This window comes from Gossypium hirsutum, chromosome D12, assembly GCF_007990345.1.
Source record: "Gossypium hirsutum isolate 1008001.06 chromosome D12, Gossypium_hirsutum_v2.1, whole genome shotgun sequence".
In the NCBI taxonomy this organism is placed as follows: Eukaryota; Viridiplantae; Streptophyta; class Magnoliopsida; order Malvales; family Malvaceae; genus Gossypium; species Gossypium hirsutum.
The window spans coordinates 6,055,878-6,082,342 of record NC_053448.1 but is presented as its reverse complement, the minus strand read 5'-3'; the positions used below and the strand labels follow the sequence as shown (position 1 = coordinate 6,082,342).

At 37.2% G+C, this 26,465-nt stretch overlaps 3 protein-coding genes across 15 annotated transcripts; 2 read left to right on the top strand and 1 right to left on the bottom strand.

Moving 5' to 3' along the window:
• Positions 1 to 217: 217 nt before the first annotated feature.
• LOC107945115 (uncharacterized protein At1g10890) lies at positions 218 to 4,172 on the bottom strand. 13 transcript variants are annotated; one of them, XM_041108313.1, is made up of 7 exons: positions 4,077 to 4,169; positions 3,848 to 3,899; positions 3,660 to 3,759; positions 3,325 to 3,541; positions 2,144 to 2,362; positions 824 to 1,043; positions 218 to 608 (listed from the first exon to the last, which is right to left on the bottom strand). In XM_041108313.1, exons 4-7 carry the CDS (start codon positions 3,465 to 3,467, stop codon positions 342 to 344), a joined length of 849 nt encoding a protein of 282 aa, XP_040964247.1. In that variant the 5' UTR covers positions 3,468 to 3,541; positions 3,660 to 3,759; positions 3,848 to 3,899; positions 4,077 to 4,169; the 3' UTR covers positions 218 to 341. The 13 variants fall into 13 exon arrangements, 12 of the variants coding, with proteins under 12 accessions (XP_040964247.1, XP_040964250.1, XP_040964248.1 ...); XM_041108316.1 differs by having other exon boundaries at positions 3,707 to 3,759; positions 4,077 to 4,163; XM_041108314.1 differs by having other exon boundaries at positions 3,853 to 3,899; positions 4,077 to 4,163.
• Positions 4,173 to 12,916: 8,744 nt separating this feature from the next.
• Positions 12,917 to 14,241, top strand: LOC107940631 (uncharacterized). Its single transcript, XM_016874067.2, has 2 exons — positions 12,917 to 13,905; positions 13,971 to 14,241. The coding sequence occupies exons 1-2, from the start codon at positions 12,917 to 12,919 to the stop codon at positions 14,239 to 14,241; spliced, it is 1,260 nt and encodes a 419-aa protein (XP_016729556.1).
• A 1,995-nt stretch (positions 14,242 to 16,236) lies between these two features.
• On the top strand, positions 16,237 to 21,714 carry LOC121224510 (uncharacterized). Its single transcript, XM_041107948.1, has 9 exons — positions 16,237 to 17,424; positions 17,476 to 18,578; positions 18,826 to 19,036; positions 19,130 to 19,252; positions 19,490 to 19,609; positions 19,976 to 20,101; positions 20,408 to 20,581; positions 21,082 to 21,256; positions 21,521 to 21,714. The coding sequence occupies exons 1-9, from the start codon at positions 16,237 to 16,239 to the stop codon at positions 21,712 to 21,714; spliced, it is 3,414 nt and encodes a 1,137-aa protein (XP_040963882.1).
• Positions 21,715 to 26,465: the final 4,751 nt, after the last annotated feature.

Genomic DNA, 26,465 nt, shown 5'->3' with positions numbered 1-26,465 from the left:
ATTTAAGTACCAATTAAATCCAAACTATTTAACTACCAAATTATCAAGAAATTATCAAGTTCAATTACCTCGGTATATATTAACAGAGGGAATGTAATTACAGGAACCCACTGGTTGAAGCCTTGCTTCCTCGCTGGACCAATCTTTGATTTTTATATTCTTCTCTCTTTTTACATCTTTCTATTACTCTTCTTATGGAGGAGGAAAAGATTTCTCGTACTTCCAAAAACTACTTCACTAACAAATATTAGTATCTTCTTCAAATTACAATGCAAAAAAGCAAAGTTCGAAAGAAACAAAAAAACATATTACAACAACTAACACCACCTTCTCCAAACCAATCATTTGGAGCCAAGCGCAAATGACAACTTTGGCCGTAATTTGTTCTTTCCCAACAATTTCATTTGATTTAATCGTTCTTCCTCTTCCTGTTGTTTCTTCCTCTTCATTGCCTCTTCCTTTTGTCTTTGCAGCTCTTCTAGTTCCCGATATCGTTCCTCTTCTCTCCGCTGCTGCTCCATTGCTTCTCTTATTTGAGTTTCTTCTACCCTCTTTCTGTTCTCTTCCAGCATCTTCTCCAACTCTTCGTTCTCTTTTCTAGCTACCTCCTGTATCACATTATCAAACAAGGTTCATTACAAAATGACACCAAACATGGCCCACAACCAAAACAGTCTTTCCTTCACTCAAAATTAAAACCATGTTGTTTCTTTTTAGACTAGAGCTTCACCCTACTCTATCCATTGCATAAAAAAGAATAACAGAAACAAACAACAGACCAGCATTCACATGACTTTTTTTTTTCTTTGATATTTAATTTTACCTCTTTTTGCCTGGCTTCAAGAATAGCGGCTTCCTTTTCTTTCTCAAGTTGTGCAGCAACTTCATCATTAAGTCTTCTCCGTCCTTCCTCTAGTCGCTTCTGAATTTCCAGCTTGATTTCTTCTGAGTTCAATCTCTCTTCAACCTTCTTCTGAATTGCTTCTTCCACCCTCTTAGCAGTCTCTTCTTCTATCAGTTTCAATTCTGCTTCCTGTTGACGCCTGGGAAAATAAAATATAATGTCAAGCAAGAAATTGACACATGCATTCCGTAACTATCCATTACAAACGTCTTTCCAAACCAGACAAACACTACATAAAAACTGCTTACAAAGTCATTTTGATTTTATTCTCTCTCTCACTAACTTACTTTCCTGATTCACTATGAACTATGATAAACAGGCAAACTAACCTTCATGACGACAAAAGCACTAAAATATGCTATGCTTTTAAGGCATACCTCTAATCGAACCTGATCCAAACAAAAGAGTTTCAAAACTGGTGAACATTAGATGCATCCAATCAGATCATCAAATATAACAAGTTGACTTATAGCAGTATCTTCCTTCAGAAAATCCTGTGGAGAAGAATGCCAAGTAACTTACTGCAATTTTATAACTAATCACCGTAGTACTTCAAACCTTGCACCAAAATACATTTTTTACAAGACTACATCTTTTCATAGATATCCTCACATTTTAATGGATGGTGAATAAAAATGGTTCAACTGAAAAACATTTAGTCAGAATGGCTATCCACGTAAATGTCCAAACCAACAAAGTTAAGACACTCAGACAGGGCAGATATTTCTTTTTACATGTTCTACAATGGTAAGCATATAAATTCTCTCTCTCTCTCTCTCTCTCTGGTATTTCTTTTTATTTTCCTCTGCTGTACAAAATAGTCCATCAACAGGTAACATGCAGTATCAGAGGGAAGGAAAAGGGGTTTGTGCACATGCAACTGAATACTCTTTTCCCAACAGGACCAAAATAAAAGCCAAAAAATAAGTTTTGATTTCCACAAGTGACAAGACCTGACAACCAAAATAGGATCTGACTTTCATGGCTTCCTATATCACCTCAGCAGAGGAATTATCATAGGGCAATGACAAAAACTATCCAATAATATAGAAGCCTCCGATAAATTAGAACTGTAGAGAATCTAAACCTCAATGTGATTGTGACCCAAAGATAGTAAACTCAATACATTTTGAAAATGTTGCAAAAATCAAGTAGACTTGGTAGAAATCAAGATATCTAAAAGAACCATGAAAAGAAAAACAAAAATAGTCTGCATAAAGAAGATAATATTTTATATACCTTTTCCTCTCTTCCTCTTCTTTTTTCAATTTCTCACTAGCATTTTTGCGCTCTATTGACCCAAGACTTGGGCTAGATGATTTATGAACAGGAGACAATGAAGAACTCCTACTTCTTAGCCTCTTATAACGCTTTGGAGTAGGAGAACGGCTTTTATGACGCCTTGTAATTGGAGAACGACTTTTGCGGCGGCGTGGACTAATAGAACGACTCTTCCGTCTGTACAACAACACAACTTATTGAGCCACAGCTATAGACTTTGGGCATCACTAGCTACATTAACTAAGAACACGGACAGCTCACCATCTTGCAGAATAAATACAAAAGCATATACAGTTACCTCATACATTGTTAAGATAAGCATTGAGCTCCATCTTTTATGACAGGAAGTAGATAATGTCAGAATCAAGCAACGAAAGGAACCCATCGACACCCATCACCTGCTCATTTCCCATCTCAAGTAATGGGAAGAAACTGTCTTTAATTTCCTAAAGAAGGGCATGCTTCCTATAACTCTCATAGAACTCTATGTTTTGCTCCAAATGTACTTGTAGTTAGCATATTTCCATTTTCAAGCAAAAGTAAAGTTCCTCACATGTCAGGTGCCCACTGAGATGTTGATAATTTCATGGAAGACGTTGAGCAATACACCATCAACTTTAAATATTCAGCAACACTTCACAATAAGAATGGTGGTCATTAAACATAAATCTATAATCCTGAAGGTCCTCAAGGATGTCAAGCCGTAATGCCATCTGAACATAAAATATCACACGCATGCCAAAATGTAGACAACCAACAGGTTCAACTGCATGGTAAAAGTGAAGCCAAAAGCACCTGGTGTACAAATTGCCAACACAACCCTCAACTGCAGCAGCAACTTCAATTTGGCACATTCAACTAACTTAATTGCACTCCTTACTGGATTCTTGGCTAGGATGCGATTCCATAACAGAATATAATTGTAAACAACAAGCAAACTAGATATTCTTTCCAGTAAAGTTGAGGGAACACCAAAATATATGCAAATAAGTATGGGCTGTGTACAGATAAACTTGAAGTATTTGTATTTCCAATCCGCATGACAACTTTCAGAGTCCCAATCTTTCTTACAATAATCCTTACAGTTTCTTTTATGTTAACAAAATTAACATAAATAGTATTAATATAAACGGGATCACCTGCTAAAAGAATAAGACGAATATGGCGATCGGCTTCTGTCCCTTCGGCTCCTCCTCCCATACCTATGCCCTGCGGGAGAGGGCGAATGTCTGCGTCGATAAGAGGGTGAACGAGATCGTGATCTTGACAAGTCTCTAGGCATCTCCTATCAGTTAATTACCACAAAACTTGTTATATATGTGGTGCAAATCACACAGATTATAGCAAATGCTTCTCCTGCAAAATATGAAAATTTAAATTAAAAATTGACTTGCTAAGTCAATACACTAAACCATTTAAAGGATTTTTCTTAAGAAAAAAGAGTACAACTGTATTAATCCTAAATCATATTGACCTGAAAATTCAATATTGCTGAGCTGAAAAATCAAAAAATCATCTTACTAGATCTTGTTATCAGCTTAGCAGATGAATATTTGTTTGTCAAGATCCCTTTCCTGTTATCATTTGTCCCCGTTAAACAAATAAAAGAAACCAAAAGGCAGTAAATTTAATTCATTTGAAGCAGCCCTAGAGCAGGCGTACCTTACCTGCGGATGAATATCAACGACCTCAAAAAGCCAAGCTTCGCATGAAACTGGATAGAACAAACCCCAAAAGCAAAGAGCAAATCAGAATGAAACTCAAACCCTAAATTCGAGAAATTAGACAAATATTGTGAACTTAAAGTCAAAAATAGCGAGCGAATTTTTTGATTAACAATTTAATTCCATTAATTAATTAGTCAAATTAAAGGAATAAAAAAAGTTCGTACCAGAAATTTTGTAGATTATGATGACACTATCAATTATCATCCAATATTTTCTTCTTCGCCTCTTTATTTATATCCTAAGACTAAAACCTCAAATGAAATTATTATAGCCTTTGATTTACATAAGTTTATATTCTTTATTAGGTAAAACTATCATAATAATCCTTGTATTATACTCTGGATTTCATTTTGATCCTGTTACTTAAAAAAATGGTTAAACTAGTCCTTGTACATTCAATCAATTAGCAAAATAGTCCATCCATTAAAATTGGGATAGTAAAAACTCCTCTCCAGTCCTTCTCAATTTCAAAATTGAGCAAATTGCTCCCTCTCAAAAAAATTGGAGCAATTTAATCTCTATCAATTTCGAAAGTGTGCAACTAAAGATAATTAAGCACAATATTAATGTTTTTCGTCAATTGTACATAATATTGATTGGTATAGTAACAAATTTAGCCTTCGATGGTTACATATTTTGTGTCATTTTGACCTTAATTATAAAAAAAACTCAACAAATTTAGCCTCAACATTTACACATTTACACAAATATTGCAAGATAAATTTGTTAAATTAGAACCAAATTAACAAAATATGTAAACTTTGAGGGCTAATTTTTTTATTATACCAATCAAAATCATGTACAACTGATGAAAAATATTAATATCTTGATTAATTGTCCTTAATTGCTCACTTCAAAATTGACAATATTAAATTACTTTGATTTTTTTAGAGGAATCAATTTGCTTAATTTCAAATTTGAGAAGAACTAGTGCAAGCTTTTTTACCAATTGCAACATTAAATTCTTATTTTGACATTTTATGTATAAGCCAAAATAGAAAAATAAACCAGTTATTAAACGTGTCCAATCAAAATTTTAAGCCCATTTGTTAGGCCCGAGCTCGGTCAAAAAAATGGACCTAAAACTTTGTCCAAGTTCGGCCCGAATAAAAATACTAAAACTCAGGTCTGGGCCAGCCTACCCATATTATTTTTTATATTATTTTTAAAAATATAATACATCAAAAATACTAAAAACATTAAAATAAATGTTTCCCAACAAATTAAAAAACAATATGTATATTTAAATAACACTAAGATAGGTGCAACTTAATAAGCAAATAGCTCTAAAATAATAACAAAATTAACAATAAAATAAGAGCTATACAATATCCAAACAATAACAACAAAATAGTAGCAACATAATAGTGAAATGGTAGCAAAATAGTGAAAAAAAAACAAGAAAATAGCAACAAAACGATAAAAAAAAAGCAAGAAAGTAGTAAAAAAAACAACAATTTTTTTTTTGCATTTTTGGGCTGAGCTGAGCCCAAGCCAAAAAAGCCTTACCCAAGGCCCGACTCATTTTCTAAATGAGCCTTATTTTTTTTGCCCAAACTCATTTTTCGGACCTATATTTTTACCCAAACCCTCTTATTTTTTGGACGGGCCTTCGAGCCAGGACAGGGGCTCGACCCATGGACAAGTCTACATGTTATGAATGCTGTTAAGTGGATGTTCATTATAATCAACCTTTCACCTTTCATATTCATTAACTCTTCACATTTCATCTCCTTGTAACTCATTTCTTATTTATGTATTAGAAAATGAGGAGTACTACTTGTAATGATGTTGAAAAAGAAGAGGAATGTAATAGAAATCCCCCTTATTCTCATCTATTATTCTTGAGTTCTTTGTATTATTATTTCATAATATGTTATTAGCATGACCTTGCTCGATAGTATTCAATATTTAGTTGGAGAACAAGTAATTTAGACATATAACGTCATTGTTGAAGCAAGGCTCCTAAGGTATGTGATTTCTATGCGTGCTTGAAAGATTTTTAAGATTTCACTATTCTTAATGAAAAAAAATTAAAAATGATGCTCATTTTTTTTTTCGTATTTAAGTATGAATTTATATCTTATATATTTCATGGTATGCTTGTTTATGATATAAGATTTTGAATAAGATTGAAGTATCAACAAATTGAATATTTTTGCTTAAATATGTATATATTTCATAACATATGTTATTGATATGATTAAAAAATAGTAGTCATTTTTAAAATTTTTATTTTATTTGGTAACATTTACCATATGTACTACGTTGCCTATTAAATTATTTCTAATAGAGTCACGCATGATTTGTGATTATAAACGAATTTGACTTTTTACATAGACAAAGCAAAAACCATTGTTTTTGTCTAACATTATCTACATGAAGGATTAAAAGTGAAATATCTAATTGCGAAAGATCATTTTGACTCTTGAATTGCATAATAATTTGAAAGAATGATTTGACAATTAGAAAATGATAATACTCTCTAAAGTGTGTTATGATTGAAATATCTTATGTGCTCCTGCAGTAGCAATATTATGAAAAAGACTTTAAAAAGTATTTTGAAACGATCTCATACTTTCTAGTAAAAAAGTCTTTATTCCTTGAAATGAATGTAACAATATATAACAATTATGAAAAATTAAAATATAGAGATTGTGATTCTCGTAGTAATTGAGGATGTGGTTGGAGACGTACTAATAACTGTTATCATGGTGGTTATAATATGATGTGAGCATGGGAACGACCTTAGTTCCAAACGTGAAGGTTCCAATACTTGGAGATGCATTGCATGTACCTATGGGACCAATTACGAGGGCGAGGGCTAGAAAGCTTAAGGAGGCGCTCAATGTTTTCATACAAGCCATTTGTTTCAAATTGGAACAATCTATATTTCAATCTGAATTAAACAAGAAGCATTAACTTTGCAACGTTTTATCCATTGCTCAACAAGCATTTTAAGCCTATTTACTTTTTAAGCAAATTTGCATTCATAAATAAAGTTTTTATTTATTTATTTATGTTTCATTGAATGTTTTGTTGCATTCATAAATAAAGTTGTGTTTTCTTTACTTATGCTTCATTGATTGTTGCATTCATAAATAAAATTGTTTTATTTATATTTCATTGATTGTTTTGTTGCATTCATAAATAAAGTTGTTTTATTTATGCTTCATTCATTGTTTTGTTGTATTCATAAATAAAGTGGTGTTTCTAATTATGCTTCATTGTTTGTTTTTGTTGCATTCATTTTTTTCGGTTATGTATTTGTTTGTTTAAATTATGAATTGAATCTTTATTTATAGTGTTTTGCAGGTTATTTTTTGTTGAAGACCTTTCATCTCCAAACCAAAATTCAATGGGGGAAGATTAAAGAATTCATCATTCAATGGAGATTAAATAGACCAATTTAATAAAGCATTCAAGATGGAAACTGAACATGACCTTTGGAAAACAAGTGACTTTTCAGCAACCACGTGACTTTTAGAATTCCAGTCTTGAATAGACGCATCAATGGAGAGGAGATTTAAAGGCACAAGCATTCATTGTCTGAATTTAGTAGAAGGAAGACCTAAGGATTCACATATTTATTGGTCAGATTTAAGGGACGAAATATCAAAGGGTTCACATTCATCTTAAGTGACCATTCGACTAGTCAGAGTCCCTTTAATTGCCAACATTTAATATGGGAGTTTTGTGACTATTGGTGTGCTTCATGCATTCATGCATAATTAAGGAATTTAACTTCATGGCTGGTATTGACTGTTTTATGCCTAAGAATAGACTATAAATAATTACTCAATTTGTACTTTGGGGATTGATGAATGAATTTGCATATTGTGAGATTTCTCTCTTAAGTTCTTTAGAACAGACAAACCAAACTTATCAAAGTTTTTTGCTTTGTGGCGTTCTTCTTCATTTCCTATACCTTTGGTTCTTGTTTCTTTCATAAACAACGGGTCGAGGTCTGCTCGATTCTAATTCTTGTTTCCAATTGTTTGTCGTTTAGAAAATCAGTCATGTTCTTTAACGTAGGTTCTTTTCTCGTATAAACCTTTGTTTCCAAGATTCCTATTTTATTTCTTCTGTAACAAGTACATGTTTAGAAATGATCGGGCATTCGAGTGACTTGTAATTCTAAACCAATTGCGAGCTCACATCATAATAGTGATACTTCTAATCACTAGAAAAAGAATAACAAGGAAAAGAAAGAAAATTATGATTAAAATATTCGAAGGTTATTGAAAATTTATGCTACCAATGTGGTATGAAAATGCATTGGTCACGTACCTATCGTATGTTTAAGCATTTAGTGAAACTTTATCAAAGCATCCATTAAAAAAGGAGAAACAATATTGAGATAAATTTCGTTATCCCAAAATGATGAAATGGAGGATAATTATTTGGCAAAAGATGAAAATTTTTACTATGATGCAAAAGTTGACCATGCATACAAGGATAATTAATATGTTCTTAGTTTGTGTCAAAATTTCGTTGGGATCCAAGCTTTAAAATTGAACTGTTTGGTTTTAGAATCATTAGAATCAATGACTACTCGTTATTAAAAAATATGTTTATAATCACTGCTTATCATCCATGATAACCTAAGTTAGTTTAATCAAATTCTTTTGAAATTTGATTTGATTTTTGAGAAAAATATAATGTCGGTAATGACAATATATCGCAAAGAAAAAATAGAAATAGAAAAAATAAAGAACACACAAATTTTACGTGGAAACCCTTTCGGGAAAAAACCACGGGCAGAGGAGAAGAAAAATTCACTATGTCGAAAAAAACTTAATTACAAGAGGAGTAGACTATGCCTATTTATAGGCTTGTAAACCTTATTCTAATAGGAGTGAAACTCCTTATTCAAATAATATCAAATAGATAGAGTTTAATAAGGTTTAGAAACCTTATTCTAAAATAAAATAAAAGAAGTATAATTCTATAGGGATTTTACTTTTATTTTATTTTACCACAATATTTTATTTAAATAAGGATTTGGGTCACTTAATTCTAACAATCTCCACCTTGACACAAATTCTTAATGAACAAGTTCTTCATCGCGAACTCTCAGCGAACAAGTTTCTCCACCTCTTCCATAAAACCCCTTAAGGGTTTATTTGTAACAATGAACACCAACCAAGTCTAAGCAATACTCAAACTTGGTTATAGGAAGTGACTTAGTCATCATATCTGCAAGATTTTCATGAGTACTAATTTTGCTCACAACAATATCACCACGAGCAATAATATCACGAACAAAATGATACCAAACATCAATGTGTTTTGTTCTCTCATGAAACATTTGATCTTTTGTAAGGAAGATGGCACTCTGACTGTCACAAAATACTGTATTGATTTAAAAGTCTTCATTTAGTTTACTAAAGAGTCCCTTCAACCATATAGCTTCTTTACAAGCCTTAGTAATCGCTATGTACTAGCTTCAGTGGTAGACAAAGCGACTGTAGTTTGCAAAGTGGCGAAGTAGGAAAAACAGATCTTGCATTCCTATACTGACAGAGAAGCAGGTCAAAGATGGCAGATTTTACCTCCCTGAAGTTGCAGTGGAGTATATTGAAGCCAGTAATTCTATTCCCCTAGTCGGCAGTGGAATCGATCGGAAAAAGCAGATCTTGTCTTCATGTATTGAAGTGAAGTAGATCGGAGAAAACAGATCTTGTCTTCATGTACTGGCATGAAGTAGATAAAAAATAAGCAGATCTTGTCTTCCCATACTAGTGGTGAAGTAGATCGAAGATACAAGTCTTATCTCCCTGAAGTTGCAGTGGAACAGACTAAATATAGTAAATTTTGTTTTTTTGAGAAGCCACAAGGTACGAATCCTATCTCCCTGACGTTGCAGTGGAGTGGATCAAAGCACTATTTCACATACCTCTGAAGATGCAGTAGGAAGGAACAAGGCTATTAGAAGAGAAGCACTGAAGAAGTTAAGGCTCAGTATGGCCAGATGCAATTGGGCCTTATAGTCTTTGCTCTGTTCTCGTTACACGACAATGAGCAAAGAGGGGCAGCTGTAATAAGGCCCAATCGGCCTGGGTTTAAACACAAAAAAGAAAATAGTATTAACCCAACAAATAAGTGGCCCAAAATAGCCCTGGCCCAAAGCAAAACAAAAAACAAAAAATAACCCTAGCCGCATGACTGCCCCGACGCCGCCAGCAAGCATCCAACCGCCACACGCCTCGGGGCCACTCCTCCACGAACGCTCCGTGATACCTACAAACACGGACTCAAAGAGTCCGAGAGAGAATAAAATAACAAATTAGATTCGTTTTTACTTTTGTTTTCAGGCTATAAAAGGCCCTTCTGTAATCTGTAAAAAGGGGAGGAAAAAAAGCGAAGAAAATCAATAGAGAAACGGATCGATATTATTTTCTTTAAGGTGATTGTTTTTTAGAATTTTTTTCTTTCGATTTAGTGTTAAAATATACGGAAAAAATAGAAAGAAAAGGCTTACCTTGCCCTTGAATCCGCTCCAAATAGGGTTAAAAAACCCAGTTCGGTGAACCTCCAGCCACTGGTTGCGGCGAAACCATGGCAGACGGACGGCGGCGCAAGGGGCTGTGGCGAAACCCTAGCAGAGGGTGTTTATGTTTTTTTTGTTTTTTTTTTCTTTTTCCTACTGCAAAAATGAGGTTTTAGAAAGAAAAACTGCTTTAAATAGCAGATCAAAACGACGCCGTTTGGTGCCATGACCCGCGCGGTGACCCGACCCGAAGGGGAGGATCCGCGCGCTCTGACGTCACATGGTCTATTTGCGCAATTGGCCCTTCCTTTTTTGCAACGCTTTTCAATTAAATCCTTTTTACTTATTTTAGAAATTGGGTCGCATATTTTATTTTTGTTTCAATTGGGCCCCCCGTTGCGCTGCGTTTTGGAAGGATGGGATAATTTCCCTTTTGGTCCTCCACTGTTACGCGCGCATTTAAGTTGGGCCTGATTTTATTTTTTTTATTTTTTTTATTTTTCTAAATTCGTTTTTTCGTTTTAATTCAATTTGGCCCATTTTTTTCCCCTTTATTATTTTTATCCTTATTTCTATATTTCTAAAGCACGCATGATTATATATACATGCATTTCAATGTAATATACGTACTTGTATATATATATTTCGTGCAGTTTCTTTTTTACCTCTATATATATATATTATTATATTTTAGTTTTTTTTTACTTTCATAAATATGCGTATACCTATGATTTTTTCTTCACCTTTTTTGAAACACATATATATGTGTATACATACGCATTTTAAACACACATGTTCCTCATATTTTACAATTCAAAATACGTTTTTTTATATTATATATATACATTTTTTTTGAGTTATTATAAATATTTCTCTTATTCTAAATGTACACCGTTATTTGTACTCATATTATATATAGGTGTTTTAATATACATATGCGTATTTTCATGATTTACCAATACATACACATATACATTTTTATTCTGTAAATATATACACATGTACATGCTTTTATGTTTATTTTATTTTCACGATTTCCAAATACATACATGCATTTTTATTATATTTTGATTGATATATCCCATTTCATCTTTTATGTGTATCTTTGTACATATGCGTTAAATATATGTGTACACATATTTGTAAACTTAATTATATAGTGTTCTTGTACATATACTTGTAAATATTTATTCATATTTGTCTTAAATTAGAGTATTTGTTTCATGTTATGCCTTAACCCTTTTTTTGGCATCTCTTTAAAATATCAATTTTGATTTTCTCAAAGTATTTAAATCATCCTATTTTATAAATTCCAAAATATTTGGCATTCATGGTTCTCGTGAAAGGTCGTGTCCTAACTTACTGGATCGCGATTATTTTTCGATGAATTTAGAAAGCCAAGTATTTGTTTTGCAACAAATTCACGAATTTTAAATAAAAGCTTATTCTCGGGAATTCAAAATGTTGGGTCCTAACTTACTGGTCATGACATTTTCTTCTCGAAATAAGAATTTTCAAAAACAAAAGGCAATATTCGGGTATTTTGAAGATTTAAAAACATTGTGCCCTAACTTACTAGGTGTGGTGTTTTATTTCTTTGAAATAAGAATTGTCTTGTTATTTTAATCCATTCATGAAATAAAAAGTTTCCTTTTAAAATCTTTTCAAATTTTCGACACCAAGGCATTTTAAAAAAATCAATTTGGTACCAATTTTGGGCGTTACGAGGGTGCTAATCCTTCCTCGTGCGTAACTGACTCCCGAGCCCATTTTCTCAAATTTCGTAGACCAAAGTCATTTTTAAGGTGAGCCGATCACACCTTAATCAAAGATTCGGTGGCGACTCCAGTCCAATTTTTACTTTTGAAGTCGACATCAAAATTTTTGTTTTCAAAAAAATGGTTTCGACAGCTTGACGACTCCACTGGGGACCTTAGAGAGTCAAGCCATAAACTGATCATATTTGTTTTTGTGTTGAAAATCAAAAAGTTTTCAAAAATTTTCCCTTTGCACTCATTGATGTTTTATCATGGAACTTTGGCAACTTTGCATTTGCATTTTGCATTTTACCCTTAAGTGGGAGCGAAAAACTAGTCCTTCGTGAGGTTTTCACCTCCGTGCAGGATAGTGGACCGCTTTCGGGATACATCCGTACCTATGTCTTCGTGAGATTTTCATCTCCATGCAGCCATAGGGAAATATGTCCCCCTGAACTGAACTCGATCCATATGAGCCTATAATGGGTGAGGATCGAGGAATCTGCTGGTTCGGGTACCCTTACTCTAGAAACTAAACCTCATATAGTGAGCTTTAGGGACTTGCCCTAGGTAGAACTATACCGAACCCTAGTAGATTCCTAAATAAGTGTTCTTATTATTTTTATGTTGGATTATATCTTTATATGTGATACTGACTTGTTTTATTTTGTTTTGATTGCATGACATCATGATTGCATGACATTTTATTATAAAGGTGTTGGTTCATATTCGGTTGCCAAATAGGAAGCTTATCATGGGAAATGGGTTTCTTGATAGAGTGGAGGACAATGCGGCTGTCCGGGCTTGGTCTGAGAAGATACAGCGTGAAAAAGGTGACAGTTTGGCCGTGGGACACGTATCAGAGTTATGGGACTTCACTCGTGTTAGCGTGGCTCAGAACAACTTACAGGAATTGAAAGAGATTTGGGATCAATGGGATAATGAGGTTAGGCATTTATTCTATTTAAATTATGGGGATTTGCCTTATTTACTTGACATGAAGGTAGACAAGCGTCTGTTTCGAGCTCTTGCCCAGTTTTGGAATCCGGCCTACAGTTGCTTCACATTCGGGAAGGTTGATTTGGTGCCTACGATAGAAGAGTACACAGCTTTACTTCGGTGTTCGAAGGTTCAGGTAGATAAAATTTATTCGAAAGTGGTAAATGTACCGACCTTCTTGAAGAAGCTGATCAATATAACAGGGATAAGTGAGCAGTGGGTTACAGCTCGGATTAAGCAAAAAGGGGATAGTAGGTGTATTCTTTGGAAAAGTTTGAATGACCTCATTTTAGCACACCCAGATGCGAGGAAGAAAGTAGACGTCTTTGCTTTGAGTATATATGGCTTAATTGTGTTTCCTAAGGTTTTGGGACATATTGACGAGACGGTCACTGATTTATTTGATCGGCTTGATAAGGGAGTTACGCCAGTTCCGGTGATTTTGGCAGAAACCTTTAGGTCATTGAATGCATGTCGAAGAACAGGAGAGGGCAGATTTATTGGATGTGCGCAGCTACTACTTGAGTGGTTTTATAGCCACTTTTGGAAGGTTGATAGGGTTTCATATCAGGTTTTCTTTGAAAGTTATTCACCGTTGAAAGAGATAGTGGCAACGTCAAGGAGAGATGATATTACAGAAGAGAAATGGATGGCAATCTTTCAGAATTTGCGGAGAACGTCGAGTGGAGAGCTCCGTGGTTGCTTCCAGATGATATCCTATATCGGTGTGGGGATTTTGACTGGGTTCCATTGCTCGGGATTTGGGGAGCTGTTGGTTATGCTCCATTGCTAGTATTAAGACAATACAGGTCAAGACAGTTTGTGCCTGCCACTCAAGGACTAGCTGAGTGTGAATTTTCGTATAAGGATGATGGGTACAAGAGGAAGGCTCGTGAGATGGCCAATGCGTGGAATCAGACTCGCCGAATGAAGAGATTAGCCGTGGGTCCAATGACAACTCCTGAATATAACGAATGGCGTGTTAGGAGGATTAATGACAACATTCCTGGGCCAAGTTCAGAAAATAGTCAGTCGATAGAGGGTATTTACGCGTCGTCCCTTCTGAGCTGGAAATCATAAAGCAAGACATCGAAAGAAGGAATGCAGAATTAGAGAAGAAAATAGAGCAAATGGAGGAAGAAAAGGTGAATTTAAAGTTGGACATAGATGTTCAAAAGCAGGAAACCGAAGGCCTGAGAAAAGGGAAGCGCAAAGTCGAGGAAGATTTGAACAGCTTGAAGACGGATTATAAGAGACTACGTCTGTCAGTAAGAACTACTGGGTTGGGAAAAACCTCAGAGTAGTGGCGTCAAAAGGTTCAAGAAGAAAAAGCCAAGGCCGGTAGATGGGAAGAAAGATTCCAAGAAGCCCAATGCAAAATAAATCGCTTGAGAAGAGTTTGTTAGAAAATCAAGATGAAAGGGATAAACTAAGGGCTAGAGTGGCCGAACTTGAGAAGATTGTTCATCAATACCGAAATCGTAATTCAGTGGTGGAACTGCAAGCAAGTTTAAGCAGAATCGAGCAAATGAAGAAAACTATAGAAGAATTAGAGGGGGCATTACAGAACTGTAAAGCCAGGATTGAGTATTTGGAGGCAAACAAAGATCATCAAAGCGAACAGCTTCACTATCTCCAAAATCAGGTCAGAAGCAGGGTTCGTGTTATGGGGCAAGCCTTGGTTCAGATTCGAGAAGTAGCTGATCACTTACAAACTTTGGCAGTACAAGCTGACACGTTAAGCGTAAAGTATGAATTAGAGTCAGACCGGGGACGAGAGTTAGCCTCGTTGCTTCAAAAAATCAAGGTCTTAAGTATTAGGGCGAAGTCGTATTTGTAGTCTATTCTATGTAAAGGGATTTGTTTTCTAATAAAGTTTTCCAAGTGGAATTGAATCATAATTAACGTCTTTCTTGCATTCATCTCATGCATCGCATCATATGCATTCAAAACCTTTAATTGATCCTAATTAATTAAAATTATTACTCAGTTAACCTAGAAACCAACCAACCAATCCAACACCGATACGGCACTCGAGCAAAGACAAAAGATATAGATCAGAGATTAGAAAAGCTCGAACAGTACCAGAAGGAGATGCAAGACCAGCTTCAGCTGCAAATGCAGGAGCGGTTAGATAAGATGAAGCAAGAAATGTCTGAGAAGATGCGAGAATCTCAAGAGGATATAGTGGCAAAGTTAACCCAACTGATAACTGAGGGAGGTGACAAAGGAAAGGGCCCCATGGCAGATGTCGATGAGGGAAATGATGATGAACTTTTCTATCCTCCAAGTTTCACCCCTCCACGTGAGCGAGCTCAAGCTGAATACCCGCGCAAATCTACTGTCACCATCATGCCTCAGCAATTTCGAGCTGGTGTTTCGAACCTCCAAACTGGGCCGGGTTTTAATCCCGAAAATAATCCTATTAACTCTGCCATTTCTGACTTTGATGAAGTGGTTGAGAAGGAAAGAGTGAAGGAGGAGTTACCGAGAAAGTTAGAGGAAAGATGCAAGTGGCTGGAGGAGAAGTTCAAAGCGATGGAAGTCACTGAAGGTTATCGAGGCATTGACGCAAAAGAGCTGAGTTTAGTGCCAGATCTAGTTCTCCCTCATAAGTTTAAGATGCCTGAATTCGAGAAGTACAATGGGACGACTTGCCCAGAGGCTCATATCACCATGTTCTGCAGGCGAATGGCTGGATACGTTAATAATGACCAGCTATTAATACATTGCTTCCAAGACAGCCTTGCAGGGGCAGCATCCAAGTGGTACAATCAGTTGAGTCGTGCCACGATTGGTTCATGGAGGGACTTGGCGCAAGCATTCATGAAACAATATAGTCATGTGACAGACATGGCTCCTGATAGAATCACCCTTCAGAGCATGGAGAAGAAGCCGAGCGAAAGCTTTAGGCAGTACGCGTAGAGATGGAGGAAGGTCGCAGTCCAAGTTCAGCCACCGCTCCTTGAAAAGGAAATGACCATGTTGTTCATTAACACCCTGAAGGCACCGTTCATAACACATATGTTAGGAAGTGCCACAAAAAGCTTTCCTGACATAGTCATGAATGGCGAGATGATTGAGAACGCCATCAGGAGTGGGAAGATCGATGCTGGAGAGAGTAATAGAAGATCAGCTTCGAAGAGGAAGGATAACGAGGTGAACAACGCGAGCATGTACAACAAGGGTTACTCGAAGTCAGTAACAGTGAGTCAGCCAGGAAAGGTGGCTACCAATCAGCAAAGCTCGTCGAGACAAGAGGCCGGTACAAGGCGAAATACGGAGAGACCCCAATTTACGCCAATTCCTATGTCATACAGAGAATTATACCGAAACTTATTCGACGCACATGTAGTTTTCTCTTTCTATCTGAAGCCCTTACAGCCCCCGTACCCCAAATGGTACGACGCAAATGCACAGTGCTACTATCATGCGGGAATCACGGGGCATTTCATAGAAAACTGTACGACCTTCAAGAAGTTGGTTGAAAGGCTCATTGGTATGGGTGTCGTTAAATTTGATGAAGCCACCAAAGTAGAAAATCCACTACCAAACCATACTGACAGTGGAATAAATATGATGGGCGAGGACAGAAAAATTAAGGCAGACATTGCGGACGTGAAGACTCCTTTGAGATGGGTTTGGAAAGATATGGTGAAAAGGGGGCTAATTGCTTCAGAAGAAAGCTGCGAGAATAGGAGGAACTACTGTGAGTTCCACTGTGAAATGGGGCATGAAATCCAAGAGTGTACGGAGTTCAGAGCCGTGGTACAGGGTATGATGGATAATAAGGAGATGGAATTTTGTGAGGGAGTTCAGAAGGAGAATCATGTATGTACGTCAGAGTTGGCATTGGGAGTTCCAAAGGCTAACCATCCTGTGGTCATCATCTCACGACCTAAGAATAGTGAGGCTGGAGCGCGAGTAGCACCAAAGGTTATTATTCAAAAACCGATCGTGTTTACTTACAAGGATAACATGAGGGTTCCTTGGAATTACAATTGTAATGTGACAATCCCGGGGAAGGAGGATGCAATTAATAAAGAGGACCATGATGAAGAAGGGCATGACGAACAGGTGAAGGCTCGAGTAGAGCCAATAAAAAAAGAAACTTCGGATGGAAAGAAGAAGAAGACGGTCGAACTTGAATTGTTGGTCAATGAACCAATCAAAGAGGAGGAAGCTAGAGAGTTCTTGAAGTTCATAAAGCATAGCGAGTACAACATTGTGGAACAACTACACAAACAACCAACTCGCATATCTGTGCTAGCTTTACTCCTGAACTCGGAGGGACATTGAAATGCACTACTGAAGGTGCTAAATGAAACTTATGTGGCCGACGATATCTCTGTTAACAAGTTGGATCGACTGGTCGGCAATATAAGCGCTGATAACTTCATCTCTTTAAGCGATGACGAAATACCACCTGGGGGTATGGGATCTACTAGAGCTTTACACATCACTGCAAGGTGTAAAGGGTGCATATTACCGGGGGTTCTGGTAGACAATGGATCGGCATTAAATGTATTGCCCCTATCCACGCTCAATAGGCTACCTGTGGATAGTTCGCATATGAAGTCGTGTCAGAACGTGGTTCGAGCATTCGATGGTACTGAGAGGAGGGTCATGGGAAGAATTGACATTCCCTTGTTAATTGGCCTAACTATTTATGAAGTGGACTTCTTAGTTATGGACATCAAGCCTTCTTACAGTTGCCTATTAGGAAGGCCATGGATTCATTCAGCAGGTACGGTACCGTCATCGTTACATCAAAAATTGAAGCTGGTGTCAGAAGGCAGGGTTGTGACGATAGATGCTGAAGAAGATATCATTGCATCTGTGACCAATGATGTGCCTTATCTAGAAACGAGCGATGATGCAATCGAATGCTCTTTCCGTTCCTTGGAGTTCGTAAATGCAACATTCATCCACGAGGGAAACAAGATCCCGATGCCGAGAATATCCAGGACCACAGAGATGGGTCTGCAGTTGACTGTTGGAAAGGGAGCTTTGCCGAGAAGAGGATTGGGGAGATATCTTCAGGGCCGAGTTGAGGCTCCAGTGTTGAAAGACAAGCAGGACCGTTTTGGCTTAGGGTACAAGCCAGATGCTAGGCAGAAGAGGATAGAGCCGGAAAAGAAGCGAGTGAGGAGAAGGGCTCGCTTGACAGGTGATGAAGTCAAATGGGAACCCATGATCTTTCCTCACCTATCCAAGACTTTTGTATCAGGAGGATTCGTCTATCAAGGAATGCTAGGGGTCAGAAGTATTAACACGGAGCTAGGGAGTATTCATGCCGTGTATGAAGAAGCGACGCGAGGAAGAACTTTGCCAGATATTCGTCCTTACGAGTCGGAAAGGGAGCTAAACAACTGGACTGCAGAAGAAATACCTGTAGTTTTTAGGATTTCCTCAGAGTAATGTCCAGAACACCCTTATTGCTTTTTAGCCTAGAAGTGATAAGGATTCCTTTGTGAAATAGACTCATGTCCAGAAAATCGTTATTTTAATAATGTTCATGTTTGCAGTCATTTTTGGAGCAAATCTTTCTTTCCATAAGAACAGTTATTTTAAGTTTCTCTTAAACTACACCCGCATTTCATTCATGACCATATTGCACCAAACAAATTCCTGAATCCATATTGTTTTTCATACTTATAACAGGTCCTACGATATCAATGATGCGAATGTCACTCTTACAAATTTAGAGTCTCCTTTTGAACGAAGCATGTGTTTAGAGGGATCGCATGATTTTGAAGACAACGAAGACTGTGGTTTGTCTCCTGACTTGTTGAAGATGGTAGAAAAGGCCGAGAAGCAAATCCTACCTCACAGGGAATCAATAGAAATTGTGAGCTTAGAGGAAGGTAAAGAGGTGAAGATCGGATCGGATATCTCTGCAAAGATAAGACAAGACCTCATCAAATTACTCCGAGAGTTCAAGGACGTGTTTGCATGGTCATACCAGGATATGCCGGGGTTGAGTACTGACATTGTAGTCCATCGTCTCCCTATAAGAGAATATTGCAAGCCAGTGCAGCAAAAGCTCAGAAGGATGAGGCCTGATATCGTGTTGAAGATAAAGGAGGAGGTCTAAAAGCAGTTTGATGCCGGATTTCTGCAAGAAGTCAAGTATTCTGAGTGGGTGGCTAACATCATACCAGTTTCAAAGAAAGATGGAAAAGTACGAATGTGTGTGGATTATCGGGATGTGAACAAGGCTAGTCCAAAGGATAACTTCCTATTGCCCCACATCGACACATTGGTGGACAATACTGCGGGCTTTTCATTGTTTTCCTTCATGGATGGTTTTTCTGGGTATAATCAGATAAAGATGCATCCCGAGGACATGAGAAAGACTACGTTCATTACGTTATGGGGGACGTTTTGTTATAAAGTGATGTCGTTTAGATTGAAGAATGCAGGAGCGACATACCAAAGAGCCATGGTAGCCTTGTTCCATGACATGATGCACAGGGAAATCGAGGTTTACGTTGATGACATGATCGCGAAATCTAGAACGGAGGGCGAACATGTGCGGGTCTTGAGAAATTTATTCTTAAGATTGAGAAAGTTTCAGCTCAAGCTTAATCCAGTGAAGTGCACTTTTGGGGCCAGGTCAGGAAAGTTGCTAGGCTTCATAGTCAGTGAAAAGGGAATCGAGATTGACCCAGACAAAGTCAAGGCAATACGAGATTTACCTCCACCTCGCACTCAGAAAGAAGTTCGAGGTTTCCTCGGAAGACTGAATTACATCACTAGGTTCATTTCACAACTGACTGAGAAATGTGACCCTATATTTCGTCTTCTAAAGAAACATAATCCTGGTACTTGGGATGAAGAATGCGAAGAAGCTTTTAACAAGGTGAAGCAGTATTTGTCTAACACTCCAGTGCTGTCACCACCTAGCCCGGATAGGCCGCTGATATTGTATCTGACAGTATTTGATAATTCCATGGGGTGTGTGCTAGGCCAACATGATGAAACGGGGAGAAAAGAAAGGGCGATATATTATCTCAGCAAGAAATTCACTGACTGTGAAATGAGATATTCGCCTATTGAGAAGTTATGTTGTGCCTTGATTTGGACAACCCGAAGATTAAGGCAGTACATGTTATACCATACGACTTGGCTAATCTCAAAGTTAGACCCGTTAAAGTATATGATGGAGTCAACTGCTTTGAATGGGAGAATGGCCCGATGGCATATCTTACTGTCTGAATTTGATATTGTTTATGTGAGCCAGAAGGCTGTGAAAGGGAGTGCAATTGCTGACTTTCTAGCTAGTAGAGCTCTGGAGGACTACGAGCCGTTGAGTTTTGATTTCCCAAATGAAGACCTGATGTGTATAGCGGCTACTGAGGAAAATCCCCAAAAAGGTCACGGTTGGAGGTTAAACTTTGATGGAGCCTCGAATGCTGTGGGTAATGGAATTGGGGCAGTCCTAGTGTCCCTGAATGGTGATCATTATCCTTTTACTTGCAAATTGGATTTTGATTGTACAAACAACATGGCAGAATACGAAGCATGCATCATGGGTATTCGTGCAGCTATAGACCAGAAAATCAAAGTGCTAGAGGTCTATGGAGATTCAGCATGGTGATATATCAGCTCAGGGGTGAATGGGAAACGAGAGATCCCAAATTAATCAGTTATCGAAAGTTGGTCCTCGAATTGATTAGGGAGTTTGAGGACATCACTTTTTGCTATCTCCCACGAGATGAGAACCAGATGGCTGATGCACTAGCTACTTTAGCCTCCATGATCAAGGTGAACAAACATGAGGATATGAAGCCTATCCAAATGAGTATCTATGAAGACCTGGCTCATTGTTACAATATTGAAGAAGGAGAAATTGATGATAGTCTCTGGTATCAGGATATACTACGATATGTAAAAATTCGTGAGTATCCTGGCTAGGCAACGGAGAATGAAAAGAGAACTCTGAGAAGACTAGCCATTGATTACGTCTTAGATGGGGAGATCTTATACAAGAGGGGAAAAGATCAAGTTCTGCTAAGATGTGTGGACGTTGTGGAAGCAAAGAAAATCTTGGAGGAAGTCCATGAGGGCATCTGTGGAACGCATGCTAGTGGTTTCACAATGGCCAGACAGATTATGAGATTCGGGTACTACTGGTCTACCATGGAAGGGGATTGCATCAATTATTCCAAGAAGTGCCATAAATGTCAAATCTATGGTGATAAAATGCATGCACCTCCTTCACCTCTTCATGTCATGACTTCTCCATGGCCTTTCTCCATGTGGGGTATGGATGTTATCGGGCCAATATCGCTGAAGGCTTCAAATGGGCATCGTTTCATATTCGTGGTTATTGACTACTTCACCAAATGGGTAGAAGCTGCTTCGTATGCTAATGTTACAAAGTCATCAGTCAGTAAGTTCTTGAAGAGAGAGATCATATGTCGGTATGGAATGCCCGAAAGAATCATATCCGATAATGCGCTGAATTTGAACAACAGCTCAATAGCAGAGGCTGCAGTCAATTCAAGATCAGACATCACAATTCGTTGCCGTATCGCCCGAAAATAAATGGTGCAATAGAAGCGGCCAATAAAAATATAAAGAAGATTGTAGGGAAGATGACTGAGACTTACAGGGACTGGCACGAGAAATTACTGTTTGCCCTCCTTGCTTATCGAACGTCAACCAGGACCTCCACCGGGGCAACGCCTTTCTCCTTAGTTTATGGCATGGAGGCAGTCTTGCCCATCGAAGTTGAAATCCCTTCTCTCCGGGTTTTGTCTGAGCTACAATTGGATGAAGTGGAATGGGTTCAATCTCGATACGATCAGTTGAACTTGATAGAGGGAAAGAGGCTAAAGGCTATTCAGCATGGTCAGATGTACCAGAAAAGAATGATGCGAGCCTACAACAAGAAAGTCCGACCCAGAGAATTTCATGAGGGGGACCTGGTGTTGAGAAAAATTATTCCTCTACAAAAGGATTTTAGGGGGAAATGGATGCCGAATTGGGAGGGTCCTTATGTTGTAAAAAATGCCTTTTCTGGAGGAGCCCTGATCCTGGCTGAAATGAATGGAAAAAACTTACCTAATCCGGTAAATTCAGATTCGGTGAAGAGGTACTTTACTTGAAGAAGGGAGGGAACCAAGGTGAAAACCCGCAAAGGGCGCTTTGATTCCAAAACAAAAAAATGGAGAGGCTAGGGTGAAAACCCGCAAAGGGCACCTTAAGACCAAACGGGATTTGAGTTGAAAACCCGAAAAGGGCGGCTCAAATTTTGATTGTCTCATGGTAGTCTTGTTGTACCTAAATCGGCAGAAAGGAATAAACGACATCTTGAGGCATCAACAAAATACTGTGAATCCCCTAAACACGTGTTGAATTCAGAAGAGTCTTCGAAAAGTTGTATAGAGAAATTCAAGAAAAGATATCAGGGGCACCTGATCACAGTATTTGTATTGAATTCGTTGTTTTAGAATATTTCATTCTTCTTCAATATAAATGTCCCCAGACAATTCTTCTATCATTGACAATCCATTGCGAGCTATGCTCCCAAATTAATTTTGTTTTATTCATCGTTGTAATCTTTTCGCAAACATGTTGCATTAGAGTAATGATTAATGGACTAATAAAACTTTCACAAGGGAAGTTTTTCATATTACTCCAGAAATCTTTAAATAGCTCAGGAACCTGAAACAGGATTATTGTTTAGACCTTCACCGGGTTAAAAGGTCAGAGATATCTAGGAGCCAAGAGTCGAGATTTTAAATTTTTCAAGTTTTGACGAAGCGTTGTTGCCACGAAGGAAGCCTTAATGAGCAATAATGACTTTAAACATTCAATATTCATTTTTCATGACATAACATTCAAATGTCATTCATACACGCCTAATTAGGAGCATTTGATTCATTCTGATCATAACATCCTAATCATTAGGCATAATTAGGCTCATAAAGTGAATCATACAGGTCATGTTTCACAGAGAGCAGATTGGTGAAATCATAGCGCCTTATCTCCCTGAGCAACAGTGGAGCAGGTTGAAAGATAACAGATCCTGTCTTCATGTACTGGCGTGAAGTAGATCATAGATACCAGATCTTTTCTCCCCGTACAGGTGGTGGAGTAGATCGAAGAAAGCAGATCTTGCCTTCCCATACTGGTGGCGAAGCAGACCAAAGAAAGTAGATCTTGTCTTCATGTATTGGCGTGAAGTAGATCAGAGATACCAGATCTTGCCTTCCCATACTGGTGGCAAAGCAAATCAAAGAAAGCAGATCTTGTTTTCATATACCAGCGTAAAACAGATCAAAGATAGTAGGTCCTGTCTTCCTATATCGGTAGCGAAGTGGATCGAATATACAGATTTTATCTTCCCATACTGGTGGTGAAGTAGGAAAAATAGATCTTGCCTTCCTATACTGACAGAGAAGCAGGTCAAAGATGGCAGATTTTACCTCCCTGAAGTTGCAATGGAGTATATTGAAGCCAGTAATTCTATTGACGTGAAGTAGATCGGAGAAAACAGATCTTGTCTTCATGTACTGGCATGAAGTAGATCAAAAATAAGCAGATCTTGTCTTCCCATACTAGTGGTGAAGTAGATCGAAGATACAAGTCTTATCTCCCTGAAGTTGCAGTGGAGCAGACTGAAGTAACCAATCCAATCTCCTTGAAGTTGCAGTGGAGCAGACTAAATATAGTAAATTTTGTTTTTTTGAGAAGCCACAAGGTACGAATCCTATCTCCCTGACGTTGCAGTGGAGTGGATCAAAGCACTGTTTTCCATACCTCTGAAGATGCAGTAGGAAGGAACAAGGCTACTAGAAGAGAAGCACTGAAGAAGTTAAGGCTCAGTATAGCCAGATGCAATTGGGCCTTATAGTCTTTGCTCTGTTCTCGTTACACGACAATGAGCAAAGAGGGGCAGCTGTAATAAGGCCCAATCGGCCTGGGTTTAAACACAAAAAAGAAAATAGTATTAACCCAACAAATAAGTGGCCCAAAATAGCCCTGGCCCAAAGCAAAACAAAAAACAAAAAATAACCCTAGCCGCATGTCTGCCCCGACGCCGCCAGCAAGTATCCAACCGCCGCACGCCTCGGGGCCACTCCTCCACGAACGCTCCGTGATACCTACAAACACGGACTCAAAGAGTCCGAGAAAGAATAAAATAACAAATTAGATTCGTTTTTACTTTTGTTTTCGGGCTATAAAAGGCCCTTCTGTAATCTGTAAAAAGGGGAGGAAAAAAAGCGAAGAAAATCAATAGAGAAACGGATCGATATTATTTTCTTTAAGGTGATTGTTTTTTAGAATTTTTTTTCTTTCGATTTAGTGTTAAAATATACGGAAAAAATAGAAAGAAAAGGCTTACCTTGCCCTTGAATCCGCTCCAAATAGGGTTAAAAAACCCAGTTCGGTGAGCCTCCGGCCACTGGTTGCGGCGAAACCATGGCAGACGGACGGCGGCGCAAGGGGCTGTGGCGAAACCCTAGCAGAGGGTGTTTATGTTTTTTTTGTTTTTTTTTTCTTTTTCCTACTGCAAAAATGAGGTTTTAGAAGGAAAAACTGCTTTAAATAGCAGATCAAAACGGCGCCGTTTGGTGCCATGACCCGCGCGGTTACCCGACCCGAAGGGGAGGATCCGTGCGCTCTGACGTCACATGGTCTATTTGCGCAATTGGCCCTTCCTTTTTTGCAACGCTTTTCAATTAAATCCTTTTTACTTATTTTAGAAATTGGGTCGCATATTTTATTTTTGTTTCAATTGGGCCCCCGTTGCGCTGCGTTTTGGAAGGATGGGATAATTTCCCTTTTGGTCCTCCACTGTTACGCGCGCATTTAAGTTGGGCCTGATTTTATTTTTTTTATTTTTTTTATTTTTCTAAATTTGTTTTTTCGTTTTAATTCAATTTGGCCCATTTTTTTCCCCTTTATTATTTTTATCCTTATTTCTATATTTCTAAAGCACGCATGATTATATATACATGCATTTCAATGTAATATACGTACTTGTATATATATATTTCGTGCAGTTTCTTTTTTACCTCTATATATATATTATTATATTTTAGTTTTTTTTTACTTTCATAAATATGCGTATACCTATGATTTTTTCTTCACCTTTTTTGAAACACATATATATGTGTATACATACGCATTTTAAACACACATGTTCTTCGTATTTTACAATTCAAAATACGTTTTTTATATTATATATATACATTTTTTTTGAGTTATTATAAATATTTCTCTTATTCTAAATGTACACCGTTATTTGTACTCATATTATATATAGGTGTTTTAATATACATATGCGTATTTTCATAATTTACCAATACATACACATATACATTTTTATTCTGTAAATATATACACATGTACATGCTTTTATGTTTATTTTATTTTCACGATTTCCAAATACATACATGCATTTTTATTATATTTTGATTGATATATCCCATTTCATCTTTTATGTGTATCTTTGTACATATGCGTTAAATATATGTGTACACATATTTGTAAACTTAATTATATAGTGTTCTTGTACATATACTTGTAAATATTTATTCATATTTGTCTTAAATTACAGTATTTGTTTCATGTTATGCCTTAACCCTTTTTTTGGCATCTCTTTAAAATATCAATTTTGATTTTCTCAAAGTATTTAAATCATCCTATTTTATAAATTCCAAAATATTTGGCATTCATGGTTCTCGTGAAAGGTCGTGTCCTAACTTACTGGATCGCGATTATTTTTCGATGAATTTAGAAAGCCGAGTATTTGTTTTGCAACAAATTCACGAATTTTAAATAAAAGCTTATTCTCGGGAATTCAAAATGTTGGGTCCTAACTTACTGGTCATGACATTTTCTTCTCGAAATAAGAATTTTCAAAAACAAAAGGCAATATTCGGGTATTTTGAAGATTTAAAAACATTGTGCCCTAACTTACTAGGTGTGGTGTTTTATTTCTTTGAAATAAGAATTGTCTTGTTATTTTAATCCATTCATGAAATAAAAAGTTTCCTTTTAAAATCTTTTCAAATTTTCGACACCAAGGCATTTTAAAAAAATCAATTTGGTACCAATTTTGGGCGTTACGAGGGTGCTAATCCTTCCTCGTGCGTAACTGACTCCCGAGCCCATTTTCTCAAATTTCGTAGACCAAAGTCATTTTTAAGGTGAGCCGATCACACCTTAATCAAAGATTCGGTGGCGACTCCAGTCCAATTTTTACTTTTGAAGTCGACATCAAAATTTTTGTTTTCAAAAAAATGGTTTCGACAGCTTGACGACTCCACTGGGGACCTTAGAGA